The sequence below is a fragment of the Antrostomus carolinensis genome, unplaced genomic scaffold, assembly GCF_000700745.2.
Source record: "Antrostomus carolinensis isolate BGI_N321 unplaced genomic scaffold, ASM70074v2 scaffold549, whole genome shotgun sequence".
NCBI lineage: Eukaryota > Metazoa > Chordata > Aves > Caprimulgiformes > Caprimulgidae > Antrostomus > Antrostomus carolinensis.
The window spans coordinates 1-25,178 of NW_010340432.1; the positions used below are offsets into that span (position 1 = coordinate 1).

The 25,178-nt window shown below is 35.2% G+C and overlaps 1 protein-coding gene across 1 annotated transcript in view; it reads left to right on the plus strand.

Annotated features, from left to right (window-relative positions):
- Positions 1 to 392: 392 nt before the first annotated feature.
- LOC104531284 (vacuolar protein sorting-associated protein 13A-like) overlaps positions 393 to 25,178 on the plus strand; it is a gene marked incomplete at its 5' end in the record, with an annotated part of 44,172 nt that continues 19,386 nt past the window's right edge. Inside the window, 18 exon segments of the mRNA XM_029087015.1 lie at positions 393 to 553; positions 1,699 to 1,802; positions 3,062 to 3,359; positions 4,350 to 4,745; positions 5,546 to 5,650; positions 5,744 to 5,889; positions 9,079 to 9,118; positions 10,076 to 10,204; positions 10,904 to 11,037; positions 14,590 to 14,719; positions 15,075 to 15,310; positions 17,092 to 17,245; positions 18,102 to 18,248; positions 18,804 to 18,885; positions 20,092 to 20,161; positions 20,672 to 20,777; positions 23,187 to 23,300; positions 25,081 to 25,177. Coding sequence (XP_028942848.1) covers positions 393 to 553; positions 1,699 to 1,802; positions 3,062 to 3,359; positions 4,350 to 4,745; positions 5,546 to 5,650; positions 5,744 to 5,889; positions 9,079 to 9,118; positions 10,076 to 10,204; positions 10,904 to 11,037; positions 14,590 to 14,719; positions 15,075 to 15,310; positions 17,092 to 17,245; positions 18,102 to 18,248; positions 18,804 to 18,885; positions 20,092 to 20,161; positions 20,672 to 20,777; positions 23,187 to 23,300; positions 25,081 to 25,177 — 2,649 coding nt within the window.

The window sequence follows — 25,178 nt, forward strand, 5'->3', positions numbered from 1 at the left end:
TGTGCGAGACCGTGTCAAATGCTTTACTGAGTATGATTTGTTAGTTGAATTGCTTTCATAACATATATGAGCTGTACCTTGTTGATAAGCTGATACACATTGTAAACATTTTGGGCACTAAATTGATTTGCAGTAGCAAAATCCACTTAAATATTGGAGTGATGGACTCATTTACTCTTTTGCCTGTGGTGAAAAAATAATCTTTTCTGTTTCTTTGGTAGCACTGCAAGATTGGCATATTAATAAAGTAGTAATTGTACTTTTTCATCTGCTTTCCATTTTCTTTAATAGATTGTATGATACAGAAAATTCGATTGAATGCACGTTTCTGTCTTTCAGATGTATCTTTATGTTCCTTTTGAGACTTTAATTTCTCATCTTGTAAAATCTAGGTCCACATAATCATTCCACTGTGGAAAAGATTCCGTTGACAAAAGTGGGTCGATGTATTTACAGAGTGAGACATGAGGAATCAGGTGTTGAAAGGTCCATTGTCTGCCAAATTGATACTGTTGAAGGAAGCAAGATGATAACTATACGTTCTCCTATTCAGGTTATTATATTTCCAAACATTATAATTTCATTTTTATTTTAAATTTTTTATGAATGAAAATGATCCTGTAGTCTTGAAATAAACATTTTTTTAAAAGATATTTTAAAAACCGATCTGAACAATTCATGTAACTTTGCTATTGTGTTTTATAAGGTAGTTTAGAACAGATTTTTCAAGAATAAAAAGCTTTTTCAAAGTCACAAAACCAGAGGGTGGGGTGGGGGTGGAAATGGACCAGATTTTAAATCAGGATAATTAGTCAGTAATGTTTTCTAATACTAGCTCTAATTTCAGTCTTGAACTATTTGCTTTGTGTGAAGTGATCAAACCTCTCATAACTTTGGTTTCGGAAGATTATTCTTGTATCAGATTATTTATTCTTCATTGTGTGCCATTGATACATGAATTTCAAGTATAGTACCAAGTCAGCTGAAGAGTGAGCCCTTTGAGCATATATCTTTTTTGATTGAACAGTATTTCATCTTCATTATACAGTTTACAAGCAGAAGGATGACTCAGATTAAGTTAGTGTTCTATAGTGATAGTGACCCTGTTACATTTCACTTGCTGCTTTTGCCCAGAGTGGCTTTTGACTCAATTAATAACCAGATTTACTGTTTTATTCTTCTCTAAATTATTTTTTTTCCCCAAAGCTAGTAAAGCTATTAAATTAACCATGAAAAAAGAACAGATAATGTTTGCAAAGAATCAGAGAACTATATATCCCCCAAATTATAATGGGCATTGATATTTTCACCTTAAATAAATATTTTATTTCCCTTGTGCTTTCTGCAGTATGGATTTTGACCCACACATCCTTGTATCTATTATGTTTTCAGGAGAGAGTTATTTGGAAAGTTATTGTATAGTTCAGATTTACTTTTTGTTGATTTTACAGGGCTTTATGTTTCTCCTTGAAAATAATTTTACGGCTAATGTATTAATGTCATAATTAAACTGCACAAACAAATAATTTAAAGAGATTTGCTGGTATTAGAGACAGTTCTGTTGAAGTAACTGACCTTGAATGATAAATGGGTAAGATGAACAATGAGAGAGTTCTCATTCTGTGCTCTATTAGGGTCAAAACTCTTTATTTTTCCAGTTTTTCCTAATGTGTGTTGCTGGATTTTTATTTCATATAGATAAGAAATCATTTTTCAATCCCATTAAATGTTTTTGAGGAAGGAAGATGCTTAGGGACTGCTTCACCAGAAAATGAATTCAACATACCATTGTCCTCTTACAGGTACTTTATTGCATTGTTCTTTCATCACGGAATATGTTTATACAATGTTGATTATTGTATCCATACAATTACACTGAAATGTTTCCCTTTTACTACCTGTTACTGTAATTAATGCTGTACTGTCACTGTTGGGTAAGTTCTTCTCAGAGCATCTATTCTGAATTAAACAGAATACTATTTAATTCTTGAATTGGAAATCTTTTCAAATCGATTTTGTCAAACAGTTTAAATTAGCTAAGTTACTTTAATACAAGCACAGGTGCTTCTGGAACACAAGTGATTGCCATCCACACAGTGCAGACTTTTTTTCTGATTGAAGTGATGTCTAGTGATGTATTAGAGCTTCTTTTTATTTTTGTGATACTGAAGTAAAAAATTGAAACTAATACACTTACACTCTGTCGTGGATGTAGACTTGTCAACCTTACAAAGATCTAGCTTCCAGCATAGCTATGTTATTAGCACCTTCAAGGTAATATCTATTTAAAACTGCATGAGTTTGTTTGTACAATTTAGCGGAATTGTCACCAGCTCTTAAGCAGATAAGTTTACCTTAATTGTTTTTTATGTTTACAGGGACTTTTCTGTGTTCCCCCAAACACTCTCCCCACTTTTTTCCAAGATGGCAGCTGTGCATCTTTTTCATTAAATAAGTTACACTTTACTGTAGATAATGCAGGTTCATTAAAATTCCTAACTATCTGTATTTTATTTTTAAAAGTTTAGTGACATTCTGATTCATTGTACAGATACATAGGTGAGTTCCGCTAGGCAGTCAGGAAATGTTTACAAACAAAAATCTTCAATCAATGAGCAACTGATTGGATTAAGTTGCCTTCCAGAAATAATGTAAATAACCCAAAAACTTGATGCTTTATGTGACGGGAAAGAAGGACACTCTGTAGATCTGTCATAGGGGTCAGTTGTTTATCCAGGCCTTTTGCCTGGAGGAGGAATGTAGCAGCACTTATAAGGGAATTAAGTAGCCTCTTCATAAGAATCTCCAACAGTCCCTTCTTGGCAAGGGAGGTATGTGGAGGTATGGAACAAAAAAACCCAATTGGTACAGTTCCATGAACTTTTGGCATCCAGACCATGTTTTGCTTCCTCCTTTAACCAAGATAAAGGCAGACAATAAATTACTATCAGAAATCTTCCAAAATCCGAATAATACTATAATGTTAGTGTTGCACAGTACTTTTTCATAATTGAAAAATTCAATCTCATATTGAGTGTTTAAAAAACATTTTCATTTACAGATCCATACTGAGTTTGCAACCACTAGCCAGTGAAAATGGAGTGGATGGAGAATATGATATGTGTGAAGGAATTGCATTTGATGAAATTATGAAAAACGTCGACAGTTTGTTACAAAGGAAATGCCAGTCTGTAAAGTCAACTAACCACTCGCTTATCATCAATATTGTTCCTGTAAAAGACATGTTGACATCTTCATTATGTGCAGAAGATCAATGGGATTTTCCATATGTTGTTCATTTATGGCCTTCTGTTCTTCTCCGCAATCTTCTTCCTTATCAGATAACTTACTCTGTAGAGGTAGTTCTTTAGTGTTAAATTTTTTTGTGATGTTTCCCACCTATGACATGAAAGCTGACCAGGTGGTTTCAATATGTTTATAGATTGATAGGAAAAGAAAGGGCTTCTGTTAGGGTATTTGTGAAGCAAGTGTACAGGTCTTGTAGGGGCAAGTCTATATCTACAGAAATGAAACTATCAGAATGTGTAAAGTGGTGGTATTAATTATTAGTAATAAGTCATATTTTAGACACATATGCAAAGTAAAACTTACACTGTACAAGTTTAGCCCTGTGAGAGAGTCTACTTGCATTGCAGACTAGTGCCAGATTTTATACTTTTTGCATGTAATTAAACAATTAGGTGCGTTTTGACTGTTAATAGGCAGTCATTCCAGGGCCAGGTGAGAGCCAGTCTCAAGTAAAACAGTGTGGACATTGGTTCCTCAGCAGTAAACGTTTCATTCTGTGGATCTGCTATGGTTGTGTCCCACTGCTTATTGATGTAAACTTAGGATAATAGAAATATAGGTGGGAGAGACTGAAACATTTTTTTTCAGGTGGTCTTAATGTTTAGTATTTTGACTCAAATAGTGGAATTTAATAATGCAATTTTGTTGCAAATGCACAATTACAAGAGCTAGAGACCATGGCCTCTACCAAATACATGGAAATAACAGGCTTTTTTCTGTATATTTCTTACAAATTTAAATTTAGTGAAAGAAATACTGGGTTGAGGAAATCTGTCATTTAAGTGTGCTTATGTAGTTGAATTTGGTGACAGATTTTTTTTGGTGTTAATTATTGATGACCATGCATAGGTTTTTTTCTGTAAAATATTGTATTAAGGTAGATGTTTAAGAATGTAGCATAGTTAAATAGCATAATAAGCATTTTAAAAATTTTCCTAAATAACTTGTGTCTTAATTTTCAAAGCTAGCTAGAAAATAAAAGTTGATATGAATTTTGAGTGTGACTCATGTGAGTGTACGCTTTTTTTTTTTTTTTAAAGGGAAATGGGAACAAATCCAACACTCTGCAAGAGGGATGTTCAGCCCAGATTCATAATGCAGTCCTGGATCAAACAAAACTAGATTTACAGTTGCTTAACTACCTTGATCAAAATTGGAAAAGTGAGTACCATATAAAAAGCAATCTACCGGATATCAGCTTCACAACGTTTTACTGCATCACAGAGTTGGATAAGACTGAACTGGATATTGCTGTCCATGTGACCTACACAACTGGGCAGGTGGTTATAGCAATTCACAGTCCATACTGGATGGTAAATAAAACTGGTCGAATGTTGCAATACAAAGCTGATGGTATTCACCGCAAGCATCCTCCAGATTACAAGAAGCCACTCCTTTTTTCTTTCCAGCCCAAAAACTTCCTCCAAAACAACAAGGTATTACATTTTGTAAAACTTGACAGCTCTGTACTCCCCTATGTTGTTGTATAAAAGCATTTTTAGACTTTGAAAGTTACCTAAACTATGCTATGCTCTGTAAAATGCATGAGACCTATGATATGTCTGTCTAAAGATGGCATGTTTTAAACAAGTGTGTTGTCAGTTTACATTATCAAAGGTATTGTTAAGAAGGAGATTCTCATCTTGAGAGGAATAAAATTCACCAAGAAGTGTTTCCTAAGTAAGAGAGTTTCCATTAGTCCATTTAAACTGCATCAATAAAGGTCATTATTATGTAGAATTTGTGTAAGAAATGCAAAGTTGTGATACTTGAAAGATGAATGCCACCTGAAAAATGAAAGCCTGCAGTGGTGGTTGGTAGATTGCGTCTGAGTTGGTAGTAAGCTAAGTTTAAGATGCAATTTACGATTTAAGTCTGCTATGTGAGTTTTTTAATGCTGAATGTTGCTGACAGATGAATGATACAAGAGACATTACAAGACTAGTGATTTGCCTTTGAAATTTTAATTGTGATAGATTTTGGAAAGGATCCTTATGTGGTTGCTTCCTCTGGAGTATCTTACACTTATAAAGCTTATCCCACATAGCTTATAACTAAGGGTCGCAGAAAATATCTTTGTGAGACGATACTGGCAATTGTTATGTCTTGACTTTTTAATAGAAACGCCAGTGTTTCCAGTATGAACTTACATTTATGTTTATATACATACTTTATGTGATTTTAAATGTTGTCAGTGTCTGTAAATTGAAAATTAATTCAGGGTGCTTCTTCATAGGTGCAGCTTATGGTTACTGACAGTGAACTGTCTGATCAGTTTTCACTGGACACTGTTGGAAGCCATGGTTCTGTAAAATGCAAGAGTCATAAAAAGGAATATCAAGTGAGTTAAATTTATCTTTCAAATTACTTTCAGGAGTTACAAATGAGGTAAGAAAAGAGCAGTGTGCTTCTAACAGTGTCTTTCTATTCACAGGTTGGTGTCACCATAAACAACAGCAGTTTTAATATTACTAGAATAGTAACTTTCACTCCATTTTTTATGATCTCAAATAGAAGCAAATACACTTTGGAAGTAGCTGAAGAAGGCAAGGAAAAGTGGATTCCTATTGTTTTGCAACAGGTAAACTTATAAAGGAGCTATTCTAAGTTGTTCTCTAAGAAAAAAAAATGTTTTGAACACGCACTGGTAGAAAATTAACTATGGATAGTGTTTAGTGACAATGTCTGAATATATAATGCTTTTTCAATAAATTATCTGTGTCCTGTCACCTTTTGTCAGTGTTGCTCTAGGACATATTGTAAAGCTGGCTTACACTGTGTTTGGAATGTTTTCTTTGTTACCTGCGCCGTAAATAGCACAAGAAAGGACCTGCACTCTTCCTATATTATCTCTCTCTGCAGTGGCACTGAAACTTCTGTTCAGTTTTTGCAGTGGTATATGATAGAATTGGTTTAGCTGACCAAACCTTCTTTCATATAGGAAGAAAATCCCATATGTGGATCTGTTCAGATAGCTCCAAACTGCTGTTCTGGGACTAGTCTCACTGCTGCTTTTTGGTTTCTAGAGAGTGATCACTGGCACATAGGCCAGGTGGTACGGAAATGGCATTTGGGCTTTTGTCCATGCTGTGGAAATCTAGACTGTTGCAGACTGGGCATGCAGCTTTACTGTTTGCACTGCAGTATCCACCCGTTAGTTTTGTACATGTTTTGAGGCCATCATGCCTTCCTTCAGGATATGTAAGAAAAGCGATGTCTGTTTGGGGTTGCGTTGGAGGTCTGTGAAAGCTAAAAATGATCCATACTGCCTTCTAGGAAGAGTGAAATCTTGCTCCTTGCCTTCCAATGAGTCTTGGATAGAGCATATCCAAAAAAGAGACAGAGTTTAGCCTAACATGTAGTGGAGTTGGAGGCTCTTTTGCTTTTCTGTAGCATTGTAGATAGTCCATATAGTTACCAAAAGTTCATGCAAACTGAAAGATCAAAGTTAAAAGAATATTATAAATCAGCTTTGTAACCGGATCTTTTTGTTACATTTTTCGTATCTTAAACAAAAGCTCCTTAAGTGTGCATTTTATCTTTAATGATTATGGAAGAGCAATACCATTTAAATATCACTCAGTTTATGAAATTTATACAACTTTGCTTGCTTTTGGCTGTCATTGTTCTGTTGTGATTTTTGTTAAGTGTATGCAATGATATTTAGATCTTTAAGTCAGTTCAGCTTCCCATAATGTTTATCGTTATTTTCAAAAAAGTTTCTTTGCTTTTACTCAGAAATAGGCTGTTTGCCATAAGCCTACACATTTCACAGCATCACAGAATTGCCTAGATTGGAAAAGACCTTTAAGATCATCAAGTCTAATCTTAGCCTAATACTGACAAGTCCCCAACTAAACCATGTCCCTAAGCATTATGTCTAGACGACTCTGAAATACCTCCAGGGATGGGGACTGCCCTCAGCACCCCGTTCCAATGCCTGAGAACCCTTTCAGTAAAGAAATTATTTCTCATATCCAATCTGAACTTCCCTTGGCGCAACTTTTCCTATTTCCTAATGTTCTTCTTTTCCTCTGAACCACACCTTTGACTCTGCATAGTTTTTGGGTTCTTTAGATGCATGATTCCTTGTCTAGTTCTTTGATAAAGCTCTGAAATGAGAAGGTTCATGTGTAGTGGCATGGGCCCACTTCATATCTAAAATCTTACTCTGAGAAAACATAGTCAGATTTTATTACTTCTTTGTGTTTTGTGGTTTGTATTTTATATAGTGTTGTTATTAGAATAAATTGAATTATTTTACAGGAACTTTTGAAATTTTCTGCAAAATCTTTTTAAAGGTAATAATTTTGGAAATTCAAATACATTACTACACATGTAATCTATGGTTTTCTTGTGTGGAATTTTCTAGTTTATCCCACAAGTGTCATTGTTTCTCACTTAATTGAGCTTAGTCTCCTTTAATTTATCAAGTATCAAAGGAGCATTTTGTAAATTTTAGGATCACTTCTAGTATCTTTTGAAGGATTAGATATGGCAGTTTATCAAATGAAGTAGTAGAGGTCAACAGAGGAATCTGTATCTCCTCCTAAACTATTCCAAACTTCACTCCAAAATTTTTTTTTACTTTCCACTTCGTGTCAATAAATAAGAATTTGATAAGAAGTCTCTAAAAATCTGTGTTGTCACAGTTAGGTCTGACAAAGTTGTTCATTTGTCGCCCAGTTGCTCAATCCAATATGTTTCTTCTCTTCTAAATCTAGCTATAGTCCAGCCATTATTGGACTATCTTTCAGCATCCAGGACAGATTTCCAGGAACAAATTCCCATCTGATTCTGTTCTTGACATATGGAACTCTGCTATCCAGCTAACCTAGTTTTTTGTTGTTTTTTTTTTTAATTAATACCTGTGATTTTTTTTAAGTACTTCTTGCTTGACTCTTTTACATTAAGTTGATCTTCAAAAATCAACAAGCTTCTTGAAATGTTAATTGGTATCTCAGCTTGCTCCCCTCTCCTTTCATTCTGTTTTTGTCATTGTAAGTTAGGCAGAGTCCTTCCTGGTGCTTTTATATTTTATCCACTAGTCTTTCTTTGTGATAAATAGCCTGTCTTTGTCAGGGAAAAAAGCAGTCCTTGTGTACAACCTATCTCCTCTTGGAAATGTTCCCTGTCTGGAAAGCAGTCCATCTGTCAGAAACTTTAATTACTATTTTTAGAAAAATCCGTTTTTCTTCAAAGGTTATAATAGAAGTTGTTGGACAGTGATTAGTACGAAATGACTTGCCAAGGACAGTCCTTTGAATCAGGTGTAGCACAAGACAGTTGACCAACATGCACACTTAGAGAAACATTGCTGAAGACTGTACGTGAGACCACTGCTAAATATAAATTAAAGATCCTGTTATGGAATGGAGATTGTTGTATAAATGTAATATATAGTAAAGCACTTAGCAAGCGTGTGGCAAAACATTTGGAAACAGCATCATTTTGTGACACAATCTGTGGCTAAAAGTCTATTGTGAAAATGTATTTTTCAGTTCTCTAGTTGATTCTGTAACTTCTTGTTTAGCCAATCCTTTTTACTTATTTCGGTTTTGATTTTTAAACTTTCATTTACTGTTGACTGATTCTCCTTGAATTTCCTTTGAACTGTCTTAATTTCCATGTTGAGACTTACTTGCTGTGTTTTATGCTAGTTTACAACACAATTTAAATTTCCTTTGTCTGTAGAATACGTGTTGATGTAGATAACACCTTCAGTCTTGCTGTTTAACTATATTTTTTTCCTTTGTCTTCCTGCTTCCTGTGGTGTGAGAAACAATGGGAAAGGGAACTTAGTGGCATGGTAAGTTGGTGAACTAGTCTTTCACCATTGAAGATTTAATTCAGACACACTTAAATATAAACATCTCGTTTCTTAACCTATGTTGGAGAAAGATGCTCCTGCAGTTTTGGATGTTGCAGGTGAATAGTTTGAAAACTGGTCTATCTAGGCAGACTTTAGATCTTGCTGGTTGAGAGTTATTGTTAATCATAGCTTGTTCTTGTGGCAGTAGGCTTGTAATTATTTGGAAACTTTTCATTAATTAAAATTAAAACTTTTGTCTTCCCTGCCTCTCTGTCTTACCCATTTTGTGTGTAAATTGTTGAAGAGAGATTGTCTGTGGGATTTTTAAACCCAGAATGGCTGCGATTTCAATTGTGGACGTAAATAGCAGAATGTGATCTCTGATTTAGCTGTATAATGCTTCATATTTTATTTATATATGTTTTATACCCATGTGTGTGTGTATATGTATTTATATATATATACACATAGTATTTCGAAAAAACAGCTAGTATGCTGATGTCCTGCGTGCTCAAGTTACTATGGAGTGTATTTTTGCTAATATCCCTTTTTGTCATTGATTGTTTTGCCACTTGCATTTTAATTTTTTTGCTTGTTTGTTTCTTGTAACAAGTTTGGTCATTTTGGTGTTGTAGCCATGCTCAGCTTTATACTCTGGATTTTGTATAGATTATCCATTTTAAATCTACTTCTTCATGTGAATATGAAGTCCTACTGTTTTCTCTTTTAGCTCCTTAAGTCTTTGATTTCTCCACTGTAATCTCAATTATTTCTCACTTCCTTTCAATTCATTGTGTGCAGGTAAGTAATTATTTTTAGGTAATTTAACAGTGTTTCTGAATCCAACTCACCATACTTCTGGGTAGAATTTTAGCAGATGAACTTTGGGCTAAAGTGAATGCCATTTAACATCTAGTTTGTTTTCTCACTTACTTTAATTTTTTTTTTTCCTAGTGCATTCCATTTTGGCCTGAAAATGATGCCAACAAGCTGCTTGTTAGAGTTGAAAATTCTGATCTACCCCCAAAGAAGATAAATTTTGATAAGCAAGAAAACTGTCTCCTACTGCATTTGGACAACAAGGTAAGTGGTTGCCTTTGGAAATTAGGTAAAACAATATAAATAACTGTTCTGTTTCCATTCTCAAATCTTTCTGTCTTCCTATACAATCAAGTATTGCAAAACCTTAACTGGGGAAAAGATTATGTTTATGCAAGTGTATTATTTTCATTCTCATCCTCTTTCCTGTGTGCATACACACAGATATAAGTAGGTGTTTCATTTTGAGCACTGTTCTGCAAAGCAGATCTATAGAAGCTGAAACAGGTTGTTTTGCTGATGTTCTCTAGCTGAAGCTGAGAGGTATTTACATTAGTTATACAGTAGCACTAAGTTACTTTGAAAAGTGACTTCAACTCCACTATATTTACTTCTACGTTACCTATAGTCTCATTTAGCAGTAGTTTTTAAATATATGAGTGTTTCTAGTAAAATGTTTTGGAGGTCATTAATGCGTATGAATGGTTTAAGGAAGACTCCTCTACCTGTCTAAATTTTGACAGTACAGAACTCCTCTATAGTTTTGATTACAAAGTGCAGTGCCTGTTAACCAGTAGTTAGAGCAGGGAAGTATTTTAAAGATATATTAAAACAGGTTGATTGTTTGACTCTTTGATGGTTTTATCTTATAAGAGTAAAAGTTTTCTAAAATATTTAAATTAAAATTGCTTTACTAGAAATTAATTCCAGTGTTATTTAATGTATAATTTTTACATCTGATAGCTTGGAGGCATTACAGTGGATGTTAACCTGACTGAACATTCTACAGTGATTACCTTTTCTAATTACCATGATGGCGCAGCTCCGTTTCTGTTGATAAACCACACTAAAGAGGAAATTATTGAGTATGGACAAAGGTATGTAAGAAGAGTTTTAGAGTGGATGTCTGCATGGAGACATGTGAAGTGTTATTTCATGTATTGTAAGCATGCCTATTTCTTAAGAAGCCCATTTTTTAAGAAGTGGCTCTTATTTAGGTCGAGAGAGGTTCTCCTCCCCCTCTACTCTGCCCTGGTGAGGCCGCATCTGGAATATTGTGTCCAGTTCTGGGCCCCACACTTCAGGAAGTACAGGGAACTGCTTGAGAGAGTCCAGCACAGAGCCACCAAGATGATGAAGGGAGTGGAGCATCTCCCTTCTGAGGAAAGGCTGAGGGAGCTGGGTCTCTTTAGCTTGGAGAAGAGGAGACTGAGGGGAGACCTCATTAATGTTTATAAATACGTTAAGGGTGAATGTCAGGAGGATGGAGCCAGGCTCTTCTCAGTGATGCCCAATGATAGGACAAGGAGCAATGGGTGTGAGCTGGAACACAAGAGGTTCTGCTTAAACTTGAGAAGAAACTTCTTTACAGTGAGGGTGACGGAGCACTGGAACAGGCTGCCCAGGGAGGTTGTGGAGTCTCCTTCTCTGGAGACATTCAGAACCCGCCTGGACGCCTTCCTGTGTGATCTCATTTAGGTTCCTGCTCCGGCAGGGGGATTGGTCTAGATGGTCTTTCAAGGTCCCTTCCAATCCCTGACATTCTGTGATACTGTGATTTTTTCAGCACCCCAAAATATCTTGTTTTATAAATGGAAGATAATTCATTGTTAACTGAGCAGTGTTATGTAGTGGTAGGTGCCTGTTTCTACAGGTAGAGAAGCTGTTTTATGAGCTAAAGAAGCTCTCTGGTCTCTTTTTATATGAATTTAGTGGCCTTGCTCTCTACATTCCTTTACATTCCTGAGTGGGGGAAAGGATGTGCTTGGCTCCTCTAGAACTGTGCAGGTGCTGACTCTGCAGAATAAGTAACAAATGAATTGTAAATGTAATTAGATTTTATGCTTTTACTTTTCTATCATATTTAGTTGAGATTTATCTGAAAGAATGGGTTAAAAAGTTATGGGAGAGATCAGGGAATGGACAGAAAAATGGGTAGGTAGTTACATAAGTTTTGTCAAGCCAGACCAAAATTAAGATGGTTTTAACAAATGTGAATTATCTGCAATCAATGAAAATTTCGTTCTGCACCTGCATGCAGCTATACTGGTTCTGTTCTCCAGCTGAAATGTCTTTGTAATGCTTTGCTACTGTATGCAAATACCTTGCAGTGCTGAGACGTGTAAGCGTACATAGAGCATTCTTGACCCATTTCTTTTTAAAAGCCAATCACTACCATTTTTCCTTTCAGTCAATCAGAGCAGTGTTGTTTAAAGGTTTCTATTTAAAAAATGGAAGAACTGCTAGTCAAACTAAGCTGCATGTTCCTTTTTGTCTGAAAAATAAATTCAGTTGTTTCCTTTGGTTTTTATCTGTAAAGATTAGTAATTTTTATCTTTTTAGCTAGCTTTTGGGCATCCCTAGTGTAAATTTAATAAGTATATATGTAACTTTTTGTGGTGGGTTGACCCTGGCTGGACATTAGATGCCCACCAAAGCCACTCTATCACTTGCCCTCCTCAACTGGGCAGGGGAGAGAAAATATAACAAAAATCTGGTGGGTCAAGATAAGGATGGAGAGAGATCACTCACTGGTAACTGGCATGGGCAAAACAGACTCAACTTGGGAGAAAATGCATTTAATTTGTTATGAATCAAATCAGAGGAGGATAATAAGAAATAAAACCAAATCTAACCAACACCTTCCCCCCACCCTTCCCTTCTTCCCATGCTTAACTTCTTTCCTGATTTTCTACCTCCTCCCCCTCAGTGACACAGCGGGACAGTGTATGGGGGTTCGGGTCAGTTCATCACATGTTGTCTCTGCCGCTCCTTCCCCCTCGGGGGGAGGACTCCTCACACTCTTCCCCAGCTCCAGCGTTGGGTCCCTCTCATGTGAAGGCAGTCCGCCATGAACTTCTCCAATATGAATCCTTCCCATGACCGACAGTTCTTAACAAACTGCTCCAGCCTGGGTCCTTTCCATGGGGTGCAGTCCTTCAGGAACTGCTCTAGCGTGGGTCCCCCACGGGATCCCAGGTCCTGCCAGCAAACGTGTTCCAATGTGGTTTCCTCTCTCCACGGGGCCACACGACCCACCAGGAACCTGCTCCAGTATGGGCTTTCCATGGGGTCACAGCCTCCTTCAGACATTGTCTGCCTGCTCCGGCGTGGGGTCCTCCACGGGCTACAGGTGGACATCTGCTTCACCATGGACCTCCATGGGCTGCAGGGGGACAGCCTGCCTCACCATGGTCTTCACCGCAAGTTGCAGGGGAATCTCTGCTCTGGAGCCTGGAGTACCTCCTCCCCCTCCTTCTCCACTGACCTTGGTGTCTGCAAAGGTTGTCTCTCTCACATCTTCTTACTCCTCTCTCCTGAGCTGCAAAATGTGCTGGGGTTTTTTTTGTTTGTTTGATTGATTTTTCTCTTCCCCTTTATTTTCTTAATTATGTCATCACAGAGGCGTTACTGATGGGCCTTGGCCAGCAACGGATCTGTCTTGGAGTCGGCTGGCATTGGCTCTGTTGGACACAGGGGAAGTTTCTTGCATCTTCTCAAAGAAGCCATCCCTATGTCCCCCGCTACCAAGCGCTAGCCATGCAAACCAAATACACTTTTGTAATGAACGATGGAGAATAGAATAGACTATTTAAGTTGGAAGGGACCTACAATGATCATCTAGTCCAACTAACTGACCACTTCAGGGCTGACCAAAAATTGAAACATGTTACTAAGGTCATTATCCAAATGCCTCTTAAGCACTGACAGACTTGGGGCATTGACCACTTCTCTAGGATGCCTGTTCCAGTGTTTGACCACCCTCTCAGTAAAGATGTTTCCTTATGTCCAATCTAAACCTCCTCTGGTGCAGCTTTGAACCATTCCCATGCATCCTATCACTGTATACCAGCGAGACCAGCTCCTCCTTCTCCACTTTCCCTCCTGGCGTAGGCTCCTTTCAGAGAGCTGCAGAAGACAAGTGTGCCAGTTTTTAACTGTATGTGAGGTGGAATGCTGTTTAAAATCTGTCTAAAAATAGACACTGTATCAATTTACTAAAAACTGCATTTTTTTCCTTTCAGCAAATCATATAGGGGAAGCCTTTTCTAAACAACAGATTTTGAACACACATTTCTTTTCTTGGAATAGTAATGTCAGGCAGCGTAAATATTGAATTTTTCTTTCAGTTTGTAAGCTCTATTGTCTTGTTTTTTCCTCTACTTAATGCTTCCCTGTTAATCACAAGTAGGGAAGAAAATGAATATTTAAAGTCTACTGTGTATACTTTATTCCTAAAGTATACATATTTTGAAGTATAAATACTGTTTTTATTATTGTGCATGTTTTTTCATGCACAGTGTTATTTTAAATTTTCATTTCCATTATTTGAAAAATTAATTGAAGTGTTCTTGTTGAAATGCTAGAATGCAAAAGTCATTGTCACAAAATATTAATTGACATTTTAATTTAATATTACTGTGTTCTAGCTCCCTCAGTGAACTGGAAGACTATCTTCAGCCAAATAAGGCAGTACTGTATACTTGGGCAGACCCAGCGGGATCTAGAAAATTGAAATGGAAATGTGGAAATAGAACTGAGGAAATTACCCCAAAAGAGGTATATTTATTGTGTAAATGTCCTTTTAATGCTGTCTGGTTTATTATGCTGTTCATCAGTGTATGTATGAAATTCCATATGTAATGAGTATATTTAGTAATCTCATATATGAAGTTCAAACACAGAACAGACAACACTGTGTTTACTGGAGCTTGTGCCAATAAGCATTGTCTTCAGTTCAAAAGTGTGTGTGTGAGAGGGACTGCTGTAAAACATCATAATTAAAAATTTTATTATTTTCCTGTACCTTTAAAAAATGTCTTCTATTATTATTCATATTGCTAAGACTTTTGCATTTGGTAGTAGATTGGAATGATGAATAAAGTTGTAAAAACTTTTCTTCTCTTGTTTTTAGGACAAAATGGAAATACTCAGCCTGGATTGCAGAAAAGTGATCTATTTAGTGTCATTTTTCGAAGGTTTGCAGCGTATTGTCCTGATCACTGAAGATGAGAATGTATTTAAGTTGACATATGAAAGTGTAAAAGCAGAACTAGCAGAACAAGAAATCATTCTGTCTTTGCAAGATGTTGGAATTTCATTGGTTAATAATTATACAAAGCAAGAGGTGTCCTACATTGGAATTACAAGGTAACTTATTTTTTGTGCAACTCTCTATAATGTTTAGCTTCAGATATTTTCACTCACTGAATTAATTTTGTAGTGTGATGGAAGAAGAAAAAGAGGTCTGGGCAGAAGTATTTAGAACAAAATCATTATACTTTCCTGTTGTAAAGAAAAATGTTTTCACTGTGTTTAATATTAATGAATATGCTTTTTGTACTTGTTTTTCCAACACATAATCGTAACTCAGTGTCAAAGTTCTGACTACATTGAACAGAAGTATTTCCTGTCTGTGTGCTTTGGGGAGTCATGATAGAGTTTTAAGGACTAAGGTCAGTGGGTGTTTTGTGTCAGTGGATTTTTCTGTCTTCATTAAAGAAACAAGTTGCTGAATTCTGTGTTGAAAATTCTTATGCAGTTTGTAGTTCTTTTTAGTTTTGAGAAATTATGGCAACTCCATGGCGCTAATACCTGAGGTTTTCTTCTATAACATTTCAGAGGGAAGCAGAAAATAAACTATGTAATGCTTAAGAAATGTGTGCTACCATATATTCCAACAGGGGCTTTTCAGAATCCTCAAGAGACCCTTGTATACTATTGCCATAATCCACACTCTTCTGTATATTCCTAACCATGAGGTTGCTAAAATAAGGGTTTTTTCTCTTGATTAATTCTTTTTACTGCATGGTAAAACAAACAAGCAAAAACTTCACATATATGTACACATGACATCTTTCATTGTTGAAGAAAATTCCAATCCTTGCCTTCACCTGAGAAAATGAGAATTAATAACTGCCTAGACAGTGGAAACACTCCATTAAAATTGGCAGGTAATTGCCTAGATTCAAAGTAGTGTTGAGATTTCACTGAATCAATGTTTTTTGAAACAGTTGTCCATAGTCACTAGTCTACTGGTGCTTATAGTTGGTATTCTTTTCTTGTTAAACCCTAAGTGGATGCCATACATCTGAAGGCTCTTTCTGAGGAGGGGATTATTCTTTGGGTACAGTGAAGAAAACCCTATTATTCAGAATGTTCCCATTTGTGAATGTCTTATTGTAAAAAGAACAGAAGAGGCAGTTTGTAGCTAACTTGATGCAGAAACAATTTTCACCGTGCCACTTCTGGCATCACAGCACATTTAGGAGGGGGAATGGGGGAAAAAGAAGCATAAAAAGTACTCCCAGCAATTTTAAGGTATTACTCTGTTTTGTAGCTGCTGTTTTGCCCTTTAGCTCACCTTTTTTTGGTGGTTCTGCCATTGATGTGTCTGAACATAGACACAGGTGTAGCTAAAAGATATTGGAGTAGGGGGCTGTATCTGGCAGTTCAGGAGGCATTTTGTCTTGACTTGAACTTGTTCTCAATTTCTAGTAAATTCAGCTGTGCCAAAATACATGCAGGAGTATATGCAGGAAACTGCATTGAGATTGTAGAATAATAGATGGCAGTACTGTTGAAACTGATCTTCCTAAGTATCCTTATATACCCATCTTCATCAAAGTGGGAATTTATACAGACTTACAGACTTGCTATTAACTTTTTTTTTTTTTTTTTTTTTGCATTATATTGGAGAGACTGACTTCCAGTCTAGTACGAGGAAGGCAGTGGGTGATTTAGATCATTTTTTTTTTAGTACAGTAGTGTTTTATCATGTGATTACATCATTACATCAATGTACATTGTATTACAATGATGTAACTACATCATTCTGTAGTTACAACATATTAAAAGCCATGTTACGGTAGGTAAAACTTGTTTTGAAGTAGCTAATCCTACTCTCCTGGTCCTTTGTTTTGTTTTCAAAGTTCTGATGTGGTTTGGGAGACAAAACCCAAGAAGAAGTCAAGATGGAGACCAATGAGTGTCAAGCAGACAGATAAATTAGAACAAGAGTTCAAAGATTACAGTGAGCTAACTCCTTCAGAAAATAAGATTATTGAGTTGGAATCAAATGTTTTGGTAATACTGATAATTCTCTAATTCTATTGTTTACATGTATACATAATGAAAAGCATAATGTATCAGTTTTGCCGTCTTCGAAGAATCATCCTGTGAAAATTGAGATGATTGGTTTAAATAATCCATTTGAAAATTCTTCTTTATCTGTGTCTAGAAAAAAAGATTTTTTGGAAAAAAATCCATAAATGTTTGAAAGCTTGCTATAGACTTTCGGTTGTTAGCCTCTAACTTTGAAATTGAAGTGTAAAATTTTTGCAGATCATGGGACTAAATATGCATAAAGCAGTAAAGAAACTTTACCTTTGGTTCATTTTTAATACTGGGGAGATGGACAGGGACAGTTTTGGGTTTGTTTGTTTCAGCACAAAATCTTATATTTTTCAAGTGCCTAATGTGGAATAATTGAACTGTGTCATTCAACCACATACATATGAAAAAATAATTACAGAAATTATTCTTGAATGTAGAAGCACGTTATGCTCCAAATGCTGCTGTCTTTGTCTGTAGATAAATTCTAGATACTCATTAGAAATGTGTTGTAGGTAAATGAACATAGTATAGGTAAATGAGCCAATTTTTTTCCCAGTTATAGACCATTATATTATGCTACTCAGAAGGCCATGTATTAAATGCTAGTAATCCCCCAAATAATGCAATATTTTGTAGTTTTACTTCTGTTTAAATTTATGACAAAATTTGATTATTTTAAATAAAGCTATGATATCTGACTTAAAAGCTGCAAAACACTCCTAAACTATCTTTACAGTGTGAATAAACAGTGTTAATTTAAAGTGTATTTTAAAAAGCAGTGTTTTGAAACATACAGTGTACCAGTTTTTCTTTACTAATACAATAGGTATGTTTAACTCCTAATGGAATGAACATGAAAATTCAGCAACCAAATGAGATTCCTATCAGAAGGAATTATCTGCCAGCTTTAAAAGTAGAATACAGTTCATCTGCACATCAGAAGTCTTTCAGAATTCAAATTTACAGGATACAGGTGAGTCTTATAGAAAAATGACTTATTTATTAAGAAAGGGTAACTTTTATGGAAACTTGGGTTTATTTTTAGAATTGTTTGGATTTGGCATATTTTAAATTTTAATTATACTCATTGGCTTTTACATTAGTACTTATCAATCTTTGGAAATACTAAAATGCTTCTGGAATAAAAACCCAGACAACTATGACTGTTCAGGAGAAGCATTTACCATTCATCTTCCATACTTTTTCCTGTGGCTTTTCTTTACAACCAACAAAAAAATAGGTACAATTTATTGCCTTACGTATGTTCATGTTTTTAAAAACAAATCCTTTGCAAAAATTCTGTGGAACATTTATGACCACCAACTTAGATAAGCTTTTCTAAACTATTTGGATTGGACTATTTTGAAAATAGAGATATTTTGAACCATAATAGCAGGTTCTTTTTCTGATTTGAATTGCTGGAATGCTGCTGGTAATGCTCGTAATTCTTGTGTTTGTCCTGATTTCAAAATATTTCACTGTTGAAAAGCTAATGTGCTGCACCTTGTCCTGTCCTTACCCCTATTAGATACAAAACCAGATTCCTGGAGCCATATTTCCCTTTGTGTTCTATCCTATTAAACCTCCAAAGTCCATCACCTTGGATTCAGGTTTGTTGTTCTAGTTCAACATAATCATTACTTCTAAAATGGCATGATAACTTGCTTGTACTGAAGTTAACCATGTCACTTTTATCAGATGAAGTATGTATAAGCTTGCTGGCCACAGATAACACAAATACTAAAGTTTGAGGCAGGGAAGCAGTTTTCTCTAAAAAGAAGATATACAGAAAACCATTTAAACAGTTAACAGAAGAAAACAATTTCTTTCATCCATTGCTATCATAGCTTTTAAGCTCATCTTTTTGACATATTGATTCAGTGCTCTTGGAGAGTGTAACATTGAAGTTACATTTGGATTAAACTTAACATGCTTTTGGCAGTTGCATTCAGACCACAACTAAAACTTAATACAGACTAATATGGGAGAAGAGTTGCCCGCTGAAAATAAAGAAAGATCTGCCCCAAATAATTTGTTTTATCTTAATAATGTTTTTTTTTTTCCTTTGCTTGCATGCAATAGATGACCTAGTGACCTATCTGAAGTAATCTTAACTGATATGAAGTGTGTGTCAGTGCCAGTCTAAATCCAAAATTGCTATATGAGGCACCATTTATAAGCTCTGTAGATAGCAAATTGTATTTTACCTGTTTTGTATGTAACCTTCTGGCTTTTCCATTGCTTGGGGCATAAAGCTTAATGTTAGTATACTATGTGATGAACTGCAGTCTTCCATTAACTCATTCAGGACAAAGTCACTTGGAAGACCAGAGTAGTCTCAGGAGGGGTTCTGGATTGAAACAAAGAATACTGCTTGTAATTTTGTACAGAAGCTAATAAGATGTCAGGTGTTCGTTCTAAATATGATCAATTCCAAACTAGAGTGCGAAAATCCATGGAATTCTATTTTTGTTTAGTTTATGTTTTTGTATCAGCTGTTGGAAAATCCATGACTAGGGAAATGATATAAGTCAAGATTGTTATCAATATTAATTTGCTTTTAAATGAAAATGGTACATTTTCAGAGATCAGTGAATAGAATTTTGATGTTTCATTTCATCTTTGACTTCCTGTTCCCTTCTGTTCCTGCTCTTTTCCCTGGCTTAGTTGTTTGCCAGTCATGTCCATTATGTAATCCTACTTTACAGGATTGAGAAAATCCTGGACATATATGGCATTTTAATATTGAAACTATGGAAGTATGTATATCATATAAAAATCTGTGCTGATCTCTTTTTTACTTTGCAACTCAATAGCACCAAAACCATTTACTGATGTCAGTATTGTCATGAGAACTGCAGGACATTCACAAATATCTCATATTAAGTAAGTATTTTAACATGTTCCATCTCTTTTGCTATTGATTATGTATAATCAAGCTTTAAAATTAAAATTATAGGGTCAAGCATAATGCAAGATAATTTTACACTAACTCATTCTTGGAAAGATGAGAGCACTTAGAGAGATGAAAGCTCAGCCCCGTTTATTATCCACATAATTGCAGAGTAAAGCAAGGATTTTTAAGTGTCTTTTTAATGCATGGTTTTAGTGTTTTTTAATTTAAAAATGACTCTGTGTTTAATGATATTATATATATGTTGTATACTCCTACTTGATTCAAATAGTTCCGGTTACAGGAAATGTGTTAATATTAAAGCACTATGGGAAGCCTTCTTTTCACCAGTAATGGTGAATCTCTCCCTCTCTCTCTCAAAAAAAAAAAAAGGTACCTGAAGGCAATACATAAGTGGCTTAAATACCCTAGATTAAGTTGTATGTGTTACATATTTTTGTAAAACACCTTAATAATTGTTTTGGGTTTTTTTTCATGTATAGGTATTTTAAGGTCCTCATTCAAGAGATGGATCTCAGATTAGATCTTGGTTTCCTGTATGCACTGGTTGAATTCTTTACACAGACTGATGTGCTAAGTGACCAAGAGGTAGAAACTTTTTATTATGTAAAGATTAATAGATTTTAAGTTTCTAATTATTGTTGGAAACTTGTATTTAAAAAAATAAAAAAGTAACTTGATTGTCTGTGTCCGTAACAGTGGTTAATTACTATATCTGAGACTACCGTGGAACTCTGAGGTTTTTAAGAGTTGCTGTTGCCTGAGGCAAATAGTAAACTCTTTATCCTCAACTTGCATACTATGCAAAGAAGGCTTTAAACCTTCTGAAAAGAGTGGAACTAATGCTGTTGTAAACTCTTTAGTCTTACTAAAGCCTGATGGATCAGTTAATTAAGAACCCAAGTCAGGAAGGAAGTGAAAATAATACTCATTTCCTTAATGTAGATTAATTAAAAAAAAAAAAATCTAGGAAATTGTTGGGCAGGAAATCACTGAAAGTTACCTGCCCATGAGAGCAAGAGACTGTAAAAGGAGTGGAGAGAGAGGCTGGTTAGAGACGGAAAGTGGCTTTGGTAATTTGATACAAAATTGAAAAATTGGAAGATGATGTAGTTGACATGTTTATACTAAGTGGAAAGGAGAGGGCAGTGGAAGGGAGTTGAATTACTGTACAGGGACAGTGAGAGGAGTTTGTACATAGGAACAGTAGAAATAAAATGAAATATAATAACATGAAGTGCAAGATAGTCTGCTTGAAAAATAGTAATGAAAGCTTCAGACATAACCATGAAGCAACAGAGGAGCCAGTTTCTTGGATTTGCCAAAGAGAACCAAAAAATGGTGATAAGCTACATAGATACAGTGCAGTTCTGACATATATTGGGCATACTGTTACTCTTGTTAAGAGTACTGAAGTTTGAATGTCCATACACAGCAAGCTGATAATAATTTAGCAGTAAGTGTATTGTTTTTGTCTGTATCTCAAAAATGCTGCTAGTGAAAAATGAACCAGGAATATTTCCATAAAAGATCTGCCAGGATGAGTAGAGCAAAAAGGTCCCTTTAAGGGGGCATTAAAAGGTATCGTCTTACTGTAGCAAGTAAAAGGTATGCTGGAAAGGCAACTTACTTTTATTTCCCCATGTCTACACATCAGACATTAAAAAAGTATTACTGCTCAGGGATTATACTAAAATATGGAGAAAAGATTAAAAAGTTGCTCCAGTGTAAATATAAATTGAAAATTAGAAGGAAGTGTGCAACGATAGAATTGATTTATTGAATGACATTTCAAGCAAGACAGGAATCTTACTGGAATTTTGTAAGTTTACACTTGAATAAATTGATGTAAGACTTGTCTATTATGGGTTGTGTAGTTCAGTAGATATTTTCATCCAGGTAAATTTGTTACTTGCATGGTGTAATGTATTAAATATACCCTCAGTTTCCTACTTTTGTTTCTTAAGCATATGGAGGTTTTGTTTTGACTTTTAAAGAGAAGATGGTGGGTTGTTTGTAGCTTGTTTTCTGACCTGTGATAAAGGAAAACTATATGTACTGTCCAATTCACAGAATGGTTATGTGGTTACCTTGATTTTGGGGTTATCAGTCATGAGGATCTAGGTGATTCTTCCTAGACCTGCCTTTCTTTCCTGTTGCTGTAATTTGAAGCCTGTGAGTTCTAGTCTTTGCAGAGCTCTAGTGGCACTACCATTTTGGAAAGACTCACAAAACATATTAATTGCTTATTGACTTAGGAACTCTTGTTTCTTGATTGTAATATATTTTTAAGTAGAATTTTAACTTAAAGAATAGGTTTCTCTCTGGTAAGAGGCCTTGACTGTTTTGCTTGTTTAAGTAACAAGATGGTACCTGGATTTACTGTTCTGAAAGGACCTCTCACGTTATTTTTGGTTAGAACTTCATTTTCTTTGACTGGTTAAATCTTTTCTGACTATAACTTGAGAATTGCTATTATTTAAAAACCTTGAAATATTTTTTTGTAATTGGCCAATTCTTCAAAAACTGTTGTAAAGGATCTCTATCTTTTGAAGGAGAAAAGAGAAAAGGGCTAGATGGAGGTGATCTCAGAGTATGTAAACTTCTAGTTTCTAAATAACAGAAGAGTCTTTAGTCTAGTTTTTTGTATTTAAAAACCGATGTGCTATCTTATGTATTCAAAAGGGTATATATGTATGCCCTTTGTTTGACCCAGGTAAAAATTGTCCAGATTTTACTTGAAAATGTTTGGTGTTTGAACTTCCATAAAAATAGTTGTGGGGTTTTTTTACTATTAAATAGATGTATGTTGGATTGTCTTTTTATACATATGTTCCTGTTCTTCATACAAAAAAAAAAGGCGGCAAACTCTAGTTAAAAGTGCTCATGTATTACATCTCAGTGACAAATGCATGGTAGTTTTGTATACTCTAAATTTTACAGTGTGGTTTGTTTTTTTTGTTTTTGGTTTTTTTTTTTTTGAAAATGCATTCACAGCTAGAACTTTTCAAAAAAGATGTTGAATCTCTTCAAGAAGAACTGATGAGTGTGTCTTCAATGGATACATCACAAATCAGCTTGTATGAATATTTTCATATCTCTCCAATTAAGGTATACTTTTTTCACAGTATAGCCTATATTTGTTCTCTAACTGAAGAATTTTTGTCTCCTGCAGGACAGTAGACACAGGAAATTAAGAAACATTAAGGTGATTGAAAATAAAATTAAAATGTCCTGGAAAAGTGCTTTCATTGTTACCACTAATTTATATGGGATTTACATTAATGTTTATTAAATATTTACATTAAAAGTTTATTATTTCATCCTCTGTATTATTTCCTTCATATAGAGGGGGTTTTTAAATTATTATTATTATTAAGAACTTTGCAAATTGCTATGGTTTGTGTGCAGCCAGTGTGTTGTGGATTGGCAAATGAGGTCATTTCTAGAAAACATACATAGCTAGCATTACAGTGCAACAACATTTTCTGCTTTATTGTTACTTACTCAGTGGAAAAACAGTTTCGTTTTCTGACTCCAGTGAAGTCTGCTTTTGGCTGTTTCCCATAAACATTCAGGTACAGCTGTTGAATAGTATGTGGATACTTACATGGAAACAACTGCCTGTTTACCAAAATCTAGCTCTCATCCATTTTTATCTTACTGGTCTTTGGTTTTTGATTATTGCATAGCTGACATTGTTAAAGCTGTGACAGTACTTTGTAAGCTCTGTAACAGTCCTTAATAAGAGAATCTCTCCTCCATCCCATGGGAAATAGATCAAAGAATGGTTTGAGTTTCACCTCGTTACAATATCTGGTGAGATGTTAGAAATGGTCTGCTATTAGAACAGGTCATACCAAGAAATGCTTGGCTAGCTTTATGTAAACAGCTTAGCCTAACTCATTCTGAATATATATTTAGTAGCTGTTGAAGTGTATCTTCATTTAGATGTTCATAGGTATGTCTCCAGTTGTTTTATTACAAAAACTGCTCAGAACTTGATGAAAGTATACAAAAGCTTATTTTTTAGTGTATTCTGTCATATTTCACCAGAAAAATTACATGGAGGAGATAGGATGGAATAAGTGTGCTTCAGGTCCAATAAAAGATGAGTTAACAGTTATGAAGCCAACAGAGAGCTGTGAATGGAGTGACAGTGATTCTGTAAGATGAGCTATGTATCTTTGAAACAAGCTGTAGTTAAGCTCTGTTATACCATACGTTAATGAGTGACACATGTTGTCTTCAGAGAATGAGGAACAGGCATAACTTATTTTCATCTGATTTTGAAAACTACTGAATACACTTGCGCGCTCTAGAGCCCTTTGAACAATTTTCCTGAATGTTTTTCTGGTTTGAGATTGTCACCTTAATTTCTGTAACCAAGTGCTTTGGTTAATTCAGGTCTGTACAGATGGGGTTTTTCTTGTATACTTATTCCAGTGTGTGTTTAGCATATCTAAAACTTGGGTTAATAATTATTTGGTTTGAGGCTTTTGTTCCCATTCTTGCTTGAGCATGATGCTGTTATCATTTTCAGTCTGCTTTGATTTTTGGGTATTAGTTGCAGAAACAAAATGTTTTTGAAATAAGGTAATAATCTAAATTATCTAAATCTAAAGATTCTGGGGACCTTATCTGAAAACATGACGAAGTTCTTGTTTTCTTAAAGGTAGTTCTAATTACTGAGTTTGACTTTAAATGTCAGTGTTTTCTTATTGCCCTGTGTGGTATATTTATGTTCTCTGTTATGGAGTCAGTCTGATTTCAGTCAAGATCAGAAATGTCTTATCTCAATTTTTAAATTGTCTAAAAGACTGTAAAGACAGAAATATAATACTTGGAGTAACCAACCATGTTATTTCCCTATCTTATTTTTATCCTTTAGTTACACTTAAGCTTTTCACTCAGTACGGGTGGAGAAGACAGTAACAAAGAAGAAAGAAAGAATGAATTGATACCACTTCAGTCCTTGAATCTCCTGCT